The 12,310-nt window shown below is 41.6% G+C and overlaps 1 protein-coding gene across 1 annotated transcript in view; it reads left to right on the forward strand.

Annotated features, from left to right (window-relative positions):
• The first annotated feature begins 3,228 nt into the window (after positions 1-3,228).
• The window catches only part of LOC114023297 (zinc finger protein OZF-like), an 11,114-nt gene continuing 2,032 nt past the window's right edge, over positions 3,229-12,310 (forward strand). Inside the window, exons 1-3 of the mRNA XM_027835901.1 lie at positions 3,229-3,349; positions 4,770-4,865; positions 12,002-12,310. The exon at positions 12,002-12,310 is cut by the window's right edge and continues 2,032 nt beyond it. Coding sequence (XP_027691702.1) covers positions 3,229-3,349; positions 4,770-4,865; positions 12,002-12,310 — 526 coding nt within the window. The remainder of the gene's footprint in view (positions 3,350-4,769; positions 4,866-12,001) is intronic.

Here is a 12,310-nt window from a genome sequence, read left to right on the forward strand (position 1 = left end):
CTTTTTCATGCGGTTATTCTGGCCTGGGTTTGCCCTCTTGGACTTTTTGGCCCATTTTATTACTTCATTGTATTTACTCTTTTCTTCTATTTACCTAGACAGCCATCCTCAGTTCTAAGACTTTGCCAGAGCCAATCTGGCCCCTTTTCCCTCTTCGATGGATTGGGTAGGTCCTTCTGGGTTCTGTTCCCTCTCTAGTCTAGATGTCTTTTTATTGAAATTGCTGACCGTGGCCTGTATCCTTTTTGTATAATCCCCAACAGGAGTTGGTTGTCTCCTACTGTGGCCATGAACGCCAAGTCAAATGCTGGAAGTCATACTGGTCTTATTCAATAGGCCAACAACAGCCCAACAGAGGTAATCTGGCCAGTCAAGCCCCTTTCCTGACTACTTTAAGAGGAATCAACAGTCCCTGCTGGCAAGCCTAGAGTCAGTTCATAGGGTTTGATTGAGACCCTACAGTAGCTAATCAGTGGGGATGAAAAGGAAGGAAAAAGACAGTACTTGCTATCAAGAAGCCCCCAGTCTAGTTAGGAAGAAGACAGTCATGTCCAAACACACTCTAGACAGGACAAATAGGGCATGATCAGAGGGATGGCATTGGAATTGAGGATGATTGGAAATGAGGATGATTTATTTTTTTGTCCCGAGGTAATCGGGGTTAAGTGACTTGCCCAGGTTCAAGCAGCTAGCAAAGAAGGTGGAATTTCATCAGAGACTTGAAGGAAGCCAGGAGGTGGAGATGAGGGAGGACATGGCAGGCATGGAGACAGCCCGAGTTGGGACAGTTTCTTGTGTGAGGAACTCACAGAAAGGGCAGTGGCACTGGATTCCAGAGAATGTGGAGATAAGCTATAGGAACACTGGAGAGGTTGGATGGGGACCAAATTATGAAGGGCTCTGAATGCTACAAAGAATTTTATTTTTGATTCTGGAGGGAAATAGGAAGTAATTGTAATTTATGCAATGAGAGAATAACATGCTCAGACCCTTCCCCTTTCTATCATTTTGACAGTTGACTGGAGGATGGACTGGAGTGTGGAGGGAGTCGAGGCAGGCAGATTCCCCCCCAGCAGCTATTGCCATTGTCTAGGTGTGAGCTGATGAGGGTCTGCCCCAGGGTGGGGGTGTATTCCAGAGATGGTGAGAGGGTGAACTTGACAGGGCTCAACTATAGATTTGATGTGAGGGTGAGATATAAGGAGTGGAAGATGACACCCAGGGTGCCCTAATGAGGGACTGGGAAGGTGGTGCCCATTAGGAAGTTACAGGCATCTGAAGAGGAAAGGATCTAGGTGTATAAGAAAGCCTTAGAACTGGTGATTTGTCCTTTGGAAGACAGTGAACTCCTTCCCTGGAGACATTTGGGATAGCTTGTTCTCTGAAGCTCAGTGGTGTGGGAATGAATTTTTTTCCTGAAAAAAAAAAACCAAAACAAAAACTCCTGTTACATTGGTAGCAGGGATGACATTAGGATGGGGGTGGGGCATAGCAATGGGATGTAGAAGACAAGTTAAACCAGGGTACAGGTAATAGGTTTACAGAATGTTTTAAGAAGTTGTTGTTCAGTGGCTTCACTCATGTCTGACTCTAAGTGAAAAATGAGTGACTCAAGGGACCGTAGAGAAAAGAAAAAATTTAGAAATTCTTGGGAATCTCAAGAAGTGTAAAAGAGGAATAAATTCCTCAATTGTTCTAAAGTAAAATAATAGAATAAAGGAAGTAAAAGGTGAAATATGGATTACAAATAGACCCTGAATCAGATGTTTTAAAGAAGAAATCACAATGATAAAAATATGAATCAGCCATTTTATGCCAGGATGGAGGATTGTTCCCAAACATCAAAGTCTCTGATAAAGTAAATCCTATGCTTATGACTGAAATGGAAGACCATCAGATTCCAAATTCATTGGCCAAACACATGTTGTGAATGTAGCAGGCTGGAAAAATAGATGAACTCATCCCAAGTATCAGGTTATTCTCAGATCTGGCCAGCCTTTCCTATTTATGACCCATCATTTGGCCCCTTAACTCATTCTCTTGACTCTTGTCCTCCTAAGTTTCTATAGTTCTATTGGTGTGTTTAGATCATTTATTTCTCATAAAGAAACTGGGTAAATTTTTCTGATGAATTAGCTCAAACAAAACCCAAGCTAATTAAATATTGGTTTTTTGTTGTTTTTTTTTTTAAAGCAATAAAGGAACCCTCCTTTTTCTATCATTGTTGCTGTTCGGTCATTTCATTAATATTCAACACTTAGTAAACCCATTAGGGCTTTTCTTGGCAGAGGTACTGAAGTAGTTTGCCATTTCCCTCTCCAGTTCATTTTGCAGATGAGGAAACTAAGGCAAACAAGGTTAAGTGACTTGCCCAGGGTCACACAGCTAGTAAGTTTCTGGGGCCATATATGAACTACTAAAGAGTGTTCCTGATTCCAAGTCCAGTGCTCTATCTACTATGCCACTGAGCTTGCCCTTCTCCATCATTGTTACTCTTATTACTAAGTAATTAGTTTTATAATTAAGGAATATATGCTATAGACAAATGAAAGCAATCCTAAAGCAAAGGCAGAAGCTGTTTTGGGTATGACACACACTCTCAAAGTAACCTCAAGCCCTCAATGTAATTACAGATAAGGCTCCTTCACTTGGCTGGGAACCCTCTCATACCACTCAGTGCAGTACAGATTCTGATGAATACCTTTTCAGAATCTTAGATAAGACTTTATTTCAGCTATTCAGGAAGCAAACTAGACCTTTCTTTAACTTTATTCTCTTTTCAGTGATCATATTAAATGTTTTTATTTCCCCAGAATACAGTGTACCCCCCAGCTTCTCACAGACTTTTTTTTAGAATATATCCTTTACCTCAGTTCTGATAAGGAAGAAATTTCACATCACCCTCTCTCTTTCTCCTCCACAGATGCACCTACCTCACAGATAGAACACATGCTTTCTCCCTGATCCCACAGGGAAACACATTCCACAATAATACATTTCTCAGCTTTATTCCAACTGATGATATAAAATGTTTTTTCTCAAAATTCCATCAGGTTCTTACTGACTCTGGTTTCAAGAGGTGACTCTGATACTCATTAAGGGTAGGACCTTTGGGCAAATACCTTCTCTGGGCTTCGTTTCCTTCTGTAAATTGATAAGAATTGGACTATTGAACTCTGAAGTGTCTTTCAGTTCTGTGGCCTCTGACTTTTGATGATTTAGGAGACAATGACATTCAGGGATGTGGCTGTGGACTTCACTGAGGAGGAGTGGGGCCTCTTGGACCACCCTCAGAAGGCATTGTACAAGGAGGTCATGCTGGAGAGTGCCTGGAACCTGATCTCCCTGGGTAAGGACACTTCCCCTGGCCACTCTGAGTCTGCAATCAAAGGGAATATCTTCATCCCCTAGTGTGCAGGGTTTGGAGCATTTATCAATTATTAGAGAGGGAAGAGTGCTGGTCTCCTGTGTCCAAGAGACAGATCCCTCCTGCTCCCTGGTTTTCCTCTAGGAAGTCTTTGCTGTGTGATAGGAACCTGAAGCTTTTCCTTTGTTGCTCCCGATGCCGTCTCTTCCCAATCCCTGGTAGCGTCAGGTCAGAGATCCAGTCAGTGTGGAAGCATCTCAGATGTGGATCTAACCTCACAAGTTAAAAGTCTCACCTCTACCTGGGCGTGAATTCTGCTGCCAAATCTCTGAGCTACTCAGGCAGCTTTTCCCTGCAGCCCCTTCCTCTTTGGGATGGGCCGAGGATTTGGAATCTTCTTCTTTGTAACAAGCCTACACTGGTAGCTCACAGTTCTTCAGTGTGTCTGGTGTGGCAGGTTTGTCCTTCATCTTACTTCCTGTTACCCTAAAATTCCAGCACAGATGGTAGGAAAGGAAAGGAAGGGAATAAGCATCTATATTCACCTGCTGTTTGCAGTTGGGAAACTGAGGCAAACAGAGGATAAGTGACTGGTCCAGGAGCACACAGCTGGTAACTGAGGCTGGATTTAAACTCAGGCAATCCTGACTCCAGGCCCAGGGCTCTCTCCACTGCACCGTAGGCTGCCTCTGATTTCTAAAGAATGGAAACTGCACTGAATCCATCCTTCTATGAAGAAAGTGCACCAAGATCAAATTCTCTGATTCCAAACTGGTTCCATGATTTTCTCCCCCACCTCTCCCCAAAGTTCCCACAAAATAAATGCTATGGAAGTTATCCTTCAGGAGTCCTGTGAACCACCCTGGCATCCTTGCTGGCATGCCCCTGTGGGTGCCAGGAATAACAGACTGGCTAAGAAATAGAATTTGGACCAACTAGAGTTTATTGTGTTTGCTAGCAGGAGCCTCTCACCCAAAGAGACAAACACCCCCTGAATGAACAGTACACAAGGTTTCTCTAGGGTTCAGGGAGTGAGGAGCCAGTGGTTGTCTCCTACTGTGGCCACGAACGCCCAGTTTGCCCCAAAGGGCAAAGGTGATGCATCGAGCTCCCTGTAGCTCTGGCACCATTGCCCTTCTACCCAGTTTGGGGTGAGGAGTTTCTGCCAGAATGGAGCATAACAGGATGGGGGGCAGAGGGTTCTCAGAACAGGTTGGACAACACATCCTATTTTGGGTTACTCGCATCACAAGCACTGATGGGTCAGGACAGACTCCTATGTGTGACCATACTGGAGTGATTCTCAGAGTGGAGCAGCTCTGCACCCACACTCCTCTCCCTAAAGAGAACTAAATTACAATTTTCTCTCCATGCTCATCCCTAACTGATTCCCCACGCCCAGGGCTTCCAGTTCCCAGAGAAGATGTGATCTCCTATTTTGAGCAAAGGGAAGCACCATGGATGCCGGAGCAAGAAGGCTTGAGGAGCCACTGTCCAGGTGAGTGAGGTGGAAGCAGGTGTATGAGAGCTGTGGTTCAAGAGGCTGCTATGTGTTATGGTGAAGCTAGATTTGGGGGCAGGAAGACCTGGCTTGGAATTCTTTTTCACATGTTTTTTAGCAGTGGCTTCCTGGGTCAGTCACTGAACTGTGGAGCCTCAGTTTCCCCATCTGTAAAATGAGGGAAGCCCCCATGGACTTTTAGCTCCCTTCCATTGATCAATTCATGATCCTTTAAGAAGTCATTCTTTGGAATTTGGGGGCATGGAACTCTCCTGAAAGTGCAAGAGCAGGGTTAGGCTACACCATATGACCTCTTCCTTAGACCTTCAAGTCAACAAACATTTAAGCACCTGCTACATGCCAGGCTGTGTGCTGAGCACTGGGGTCATAAAGAGACCCAAAGGATGTCCCTGGCTTTCATGGAGCTCGCAGTCTGGTGGGCAGACATCACTCCAACAACTCTGTAGAAACGCACTATAGACAGGATAAATTGGAGCTGGTCAGGAGAAAGTGAAAGAGGACTGGGAAAGGCTTATTGTGGAAGGTGGGCTCTAGCTGGGGCTTCAGGGAAGCCAAGGTGAGCATTCTAGGCAACAGGTATAGTGAGGAAAACCCATGGAGTCATTAAGTGGAGTGTCCTGCTTCTGGAAAAGAAAGGAGGCCCATAGCACTGGATTGTAGCATATATGGGGGGGATGGGGTGAAGGAAGACTGGAAGAGTAGGAGAAGGGGAAGTGATGAAGTGCTCCAGCAGCCCGAGGGAGGATTTCATATTTGATCCTTCTGCTACAGAATCACTGGAGGTTGTTGAATGGGTGGTGACGTGGTCAGGTGAGAGCTTTAGGAAGATGAACTTGACAATTAGGGGTAGGATTGACTGGACTGGGGGAGACTCTTAAATACCTCACGTGTGAGGTGATTGGGGCCTGGACCAAAACAGTGACAATGTTGGGAGAGAAGGTGAGAGATGTCACACAGGTGGAATCGCAGGACTTTGCTGCAGATTGAATTATGAGGGTCAGGAGGGTGAATGTATGAGAGTCGATGAGGAGTGCATGACACTTCATCTCTGGGTCTAGACTATTGAAGGTGCCTCAGATAGCATTAAGAAAGTAGGAAGATAGGAGAGTTGGGCAAAAGAGAATGAGTTTCATTTTGCATCTGGTAAAAGGAGAACCAGGAGAGAATAGTGTCACTAAAGCTTAGAGAGGAGAGTATCAACAAAAACAGGGCGATTGACAGTGTCAAAGCCTGCAGAGAAGTCAGGAAGAATGAGGGTCAAGAAATGGCCATTGTATTTAGCAATGTGAAGATTATTGGTAACTTTAGAGAAAGAGGTTTCCGTTGAACAATGAAGGTGGGAGCCAGACTGCAGAGAGTTTTAAAGAAAGCCACAGAAAGGAGTTGGAGACACCAGTTGTAAATGGCCATCTCTAGCTGGTTAGCCATGAAATAGAGAAAAGCTATTGGGTATTCCAAGGGGATGCAGGGATCATTGAGGGTGTTTTGAGAGAAATGGTTTTATCTGTGACAACAGGAAAGGAGTCATTAGTGTGGGCGAGGGTGAAAATTAGTGAAAAAATGGAGATACTATGGGAAGAATATGCCAAGGTAGATGAGGGATGGAATGGGACTACTTGCACACATAAAGGGGTTTGCTTTAGCAAGCAAAAGGGTGACCTTTTCATGTGATGCTGGAGCCAAAAAGGAAAAGAAGACATCTGCTTTATATGAGATAAGGAGAATAAGATAGCTCTTGATAAATCTCCAGTTTTTTCAATGAAATGAGAGGCTAAGTTCTTAAGTGAGAAGGTGTGGATGCAAGGAGGGATGGTGGGCGCGGGCAGAGAACAAGTCATAAGGAAGAGTTGGGGATAAATGAAAAGATTTGGAAAAGCTGCTGTGGTGAGTGGCATGGGGAGTCAGGGAGATGTCAAAGGATTGCCTTGCCACAATGCGGGTCCACCTGAGATTATGTAGCCTAAATTAGTATGGACCCAGGCAGCCTAGTTTCATGATTTTTGCTCTCTCATCTAGCACTACGTGAGTAGGAGTGAAGGCTGCTGCTTTACTTGGTAGTAATCTGAGGCTAAACTTTGCTTAATTCCTCAACCCAAGTCCCTTTCCTGATCTCTGTGACTCAATCTCTGCCCCATTCTTAGAGAGTCATTGACCAGATTCATGTAGGTGACTGTAACCTCAGTTTAGGGAGTGGGGAGGTAGAGACTTGAAGGTGTTTCATGGTATGAGATCCTTCGAAAGCCTCTGAGAATCCTTTGTGATTTTCAATGTTGGGTCTGGTCAGGCTTCATCAGGGTTAGAACCTAATAAAGGTGACACTTAGGGGTGATTAGGTGCAAGAAAGAGAGAGAAACATAAGTGAAGCCACAACATGCATTTGACAAGTAGGAGAGAGATCAGTATGCAGGGATTGAAGTAGAGGCTGGGGCCTGCTGTCAGCCCCGGGCCCAGTCAGACAATCAATAAACACTGATTAAGCGCTTTCTATTTTAAGCACTATGCTAAGCTCTGAAGGTCAAAGAAAGGCAAAAGACAGTCTCAGTTCTCAGGGAGCTCACAATCCAGTAGACAGACGTGGAGGTAATTTGAGAAGAAGCAACAGAAAATGAACCTAACTTAGCTGATCTGCTTTCAAAGAGATTGTTTTGGAGTGGAAATACATTTAGTTCAACAGGGAAATGCAAGAATATGAGTGAGGATAATAACAATCTAAGAAGGAGAACAGAATTGGGGGGAAATGGTCTAAATCAAAATCACAGTGATAAAAATAATAGCTAACATCTATAATCATATAGTCACATGAAAATTCTGAGGTACCACCTCATACCTATCAGAGTGTCTAATGTGACAAAAAAGAAAATGTTGGCTGTCGGAGGGGATGTGGGAAAACTGGGACACCAATGCACTGTTAGTGGAGTTGTGAACTGATCCAACCATTCTGGAGAGCAATTTGGAACTATGCCCAAAGGGTTATAAAACTGTGCATACCATTTGTCCAGCAATACCACTGCTAGGTCTATATCCCAAAGACATCCCCCCCCCAAAAAAAGAAAAAGGTCAAGGACCTACTTGTACAAAAATATTTATAACAGTTCTTTGTGTGGGAGCAAAGAATTGGAAATTGAAAAGATGCTTATCAATTGGGGAATGACTTAACAAGCTGTGGTATATGATTGCAATGGAATGTTATTGTGCTGTAAGAAATGACAAGTAGGATTTCAGAAAAATCTTGAAAGACTTGCACAAATTGATGTGTAGTAAAGTGAACAGAACCAGAATGTTGTACACAGTAACATTGTTCAATGAAGAATTGTAAATGACTTAGCTATTCTCAGCAATACGGTCATCCAAGACAATCCCAAAGGGCTAATGATGAAGCATATTATCTGTCTCCAGAGAAAAAACTGGTATTGATAGAATACAGACTGAAGCATGCTATTTTTCACTTTCTTTCATTTTTTCTTTTATTCAAGTTTTCTTGTACAACATGACTAATATGGAAATGTTTTACATAACTGCACATGCATAACCTATATCTGATTGCTTACTGTCTCATTGACAAGGGAGGATGGGGGAGGGAAGGGTCAAATTTGGAAGTCAAAGCTTTAAATAAAAATGTTTAAAAAAAGTTGGAAACAATAATAGCTGGCATTTACATAGCACTTATGTGACATTTACTTTAAAAATATTATCTCGGGGCAGCTAGGTGTCGCAGTGGGTAGAGCACCGGCCCTGAAGTCAGGAGGACCTGAGTTCAAATCCGGCCTCAGACCAAACACTTGGCACTAGCTGTGTGATCCTGGGCAAGTCACTTAACCCCAATTGCCTAAAATAAAAATAAATAAATAAATAAATAAATAAATAAATAAAATAAAAATATTGTCTCATTTGGTCCCCATAAGAAGCCTAGGATTTAGGTGCTTTTAGTATGTGTATTTTACAGATGGAGAAACTGAGGCAAACAGAGATGCTATGACATGCCTAGGGTCACAGTACTAGAAAGTTTCTGAAGTGGGATTGGAACTCAGGTCTTCCTGACTTGAGGCCCAGTGTTCAATCCACTGCACCACCAGCTGTATTCTGATTTTTAAACAGAATATCATGAAAATGCTCAAACATGTATAATGTAGAAAATGAGAATTAGATAAGCTCTCTTCTGAGGAATGGAAATTCATTCTTTGTTTTTAGCTCCCTAACCAGTCAATAAAATGAATTGCTAGTTACTATATAAAAGATTTAGTTTTCTACTGACTCATGACAAATAGTGTATTAAATGATAAATGTACTTGAAAGTCAATTTGCAGGCTACTTTTTTTTTAAAACAATGTTTATAATTAAAACCTCCTTTGTAAGGATAAGATTTCTTCAGATGTAAATTTCTTCTTTCTGCCACTAGAAATCTGGGTAGCTTTCATTGAAATTCTACTGAATGACTAATCTGTGTTGCCAAACAACTTGAGCATTGCAATGAGGGGCACTTTAAGGTCTCTTTTTTTCCTTTTTTTTTTTGTGTGTGTGAGGCAATTGGGGTTAAGTGACTTGCCCAGGGTCACACAGCTAGTAAGTGTTATGTGTCTGAGACCAGATTTGAACTCAGGTCCTCCTGACTCCAGGGCTGGTGCTCTATCCACTGCACCACCTAGCTGTCCCCTAAGGTCTCTTTTTGTAGAAAGGTTATGGGGGTAAAGGTTCATGATGGTTTCATTATGGCCTCTGCCGTGCATACAGAGCAATCATGGTTCCAAAGAAAGTTATCTCTGCTGCAAGAATGCAAATCCAAGTAACATCTTGATCTGGTAATTACGGCTTTGAGGAGATGTGATTACAAGGTAACCCAGGAATGAGAGGACTCCTCTGAAGCACTTACAGCCAGCCAGTGAGGGTCTGTGCATGCCTCTGACCATTTGCACATGAATGTCCAGCCTTCTTGGAAGTTTGGAAACAATTTGATGTCGAGTTGAGAAACTGAAAAAACAGAGTGTGATGTTATCATTGCATGAACCCCAAAAGCATTACAGGCCTGACCATAATGATTTAGAATCACTGCAGAAATAATCCTATTATGGTTGAAATATGCACTTGCTTATTGACCCAGAGGATAAATATCTTAGTAACAAAATTGAGCGATTATTTACTGCTTAAGGTGCCATTGACAAATTTTTAGTTCAAATCCTTTGGACCACTGTCTAGAACCTCCAAGAGGGCTCCCTAAATGGGAACGGGCTTCAAGAGGACTAATAGGGAAGCATGCTGCTTACTTACATACAAAAGGATCATAGGGAGCAGCTAGGTGGTACAGTGGATAGAGCACTGGCCCTGGAGTCAGGAGGACCTGAGTTCAAATCCAGCCTCGGACACTTGACACTTACTATCTGTATGACCCTGGGCAAGTTTCCTATTTGGTCATGGATTCTTCTGTTCTCCATAAATCTGATAGGTAAATTATTCCTTGCTCTCCCAGTTTGCTTATGCTGTCAGCCTTTATATCTAAATCATTAACCCATTTTGACTTTATTTTGGTATATGGTGTGAGATTTTGGTCTATGCTTAGTTTCTGTCATACTGTTTTCCAGTTTTCCCAGCAATTTGTGTCAAATAGTCAGTTCTTATCCCAGAAGCTGGGGTCTTTGGGCTTATCAAATAGTAGATTACTATAGTCATTGACTACTGTGTCTTGTATACATAACCTATTCCATTGTTCCACCACTCTATTTCTTAACCAGTACCAAGTAGTTTTGATGATTGCTGCTTCATAATACAATTTAAGATCTGGAATGGCTAGACCACCTTCCTCTGCATTTCTTTTCATTAATTCCCTTGATATTCTGGACTTTGTTCTTCCAAATGAATCTTATTGTTTTTTCTAGCTCTATAAAATAATTTTTTGGTAGTTTGATTGGTGTGACACTGAATAAGTAAATTAGCTTAGGCAGAATTGTCATTTTTATATTAGCTCGATGTTTTTCCAGTTATTTAGATCTGACTTTATTTGTGTGAAGTGTTTTAGTGTGACCCTGGGCAAGTCACTTGAACCCAATTGCCTAAAAAAAAAAAAGTGTTTTGTAATTGTGTTCATAGTTCCTGGGTTTGTTTAGGTAGGTAGACTACAGTAACTTTAAATGGAATTTCTCTTTCTATCTCTTGCTGTTGGATTTTATTGGTAACATATGGAAATGACAATGATTTATGTGGTCATGAACTTTTAAAATTATGTTGATTAGGAGGATTTTTTGAACAGATTTTTTAATGTAATATTTTATTTCCCCATTAGAATAAAATAATTTTAAACTTTTAAAAAAAATTTTGAATTCCAAATTCTGTCCCTCCTTCCATCTCAGTGGAAGGAGATGGTGAGCAACCTGATATAGGTTATACATGTGCAATCATTGTTACAAAGATTTTATTTTAATGAGCAGAGACATTTAAAAACAATTTTTAAAAAGAAGTAAGTAATGGCTGTCCTCAGAAATCAATAGTCCAGAACAGAATCTTTTATGCCTTAGGTAAATTAAAAAAACAGTAGTGGTATTCTTGTGCCATCAAATACTGCAACACAAAATAAAAAGATTAGAAGCTGTTATTAGGGATATTATTACATTATACTTAGAAATATGATAGATCATGAGATAATTTGAATATTTAGTACATGTGCACCAAATGGCATAATATATATGAAGAAAGGATTGGAAGGGCAGACAATGAACGTGCGAGTGAAAAGGAAGGATTGAAAGTGGAAACAATCTGTCTAGTATGGTGGACAAAGCATACCCAGTCACTAGTTTGAGTTCTTCTCTCAGCCGCTGGGATTTGGGTGAAGTCACTCAGCCATTCAGAGCTCATGGCCTGAGTTGTGAATGTGATAAGAACACCTGACCTATGTCACAGGTTTGTTGTGAGGATACATTGTAACTGTGTGTGAAGCTTTTTGTAAATTAAATCATCCTTTGGATGTGAGCTAGTGACATTTGGAAATAATTGTCCATTTGAATCTGAAGACTTTTCCCTTTGTCTGGGGAAAGAGAATGTAAAGGAGTTTATGTTCTGCCAAAGGAGGAAAGGGGATATAACTGTATATGTGTCTGTGCACATGTTTTATTGCTTGTTTCTTTCAGAAGAAGAGGTGACATTGAAAGTGAAAGAGACTACTGCAGAGCTAAGCCTTTCTGTAAAAGAAACTCACAAGCAAACAGTCGTGAGTAACAGTTCCTGTGATTTCACTGGGAGAGAAATCTGTGCTAAACATCAGAGAATCCACACTGGAGAAAATCCTTATGAATGTAGTCAATGTGGAAAGGTTTTCAGGTACAAGGGCAGTCTTGTTGAACATCAGAGAATCCACAGTGGAGAAAAACCTTATGAATGTAATCACTGTGGAAAGGCTTTTACACGGAGGATTTATCTTACTGAACATCAGAGAATCC

Source organism: Vombatus ursinus, unplaced genomic scaffold, assembly GCF_900497805.2.
Source record: "Vombatus ursinus unplaced genomic scaffold, bare-nosed wombat genome assembly UNPS02014817.1, whole genome shotgun sequence".
In the NCBI taxonomy this organism is placed as follows: Eukaryota; Metazoa; Chordata; class Mammalia; order Diprotodontia; family Vombatidae; genus Vombatus; species Vombatus ursinus.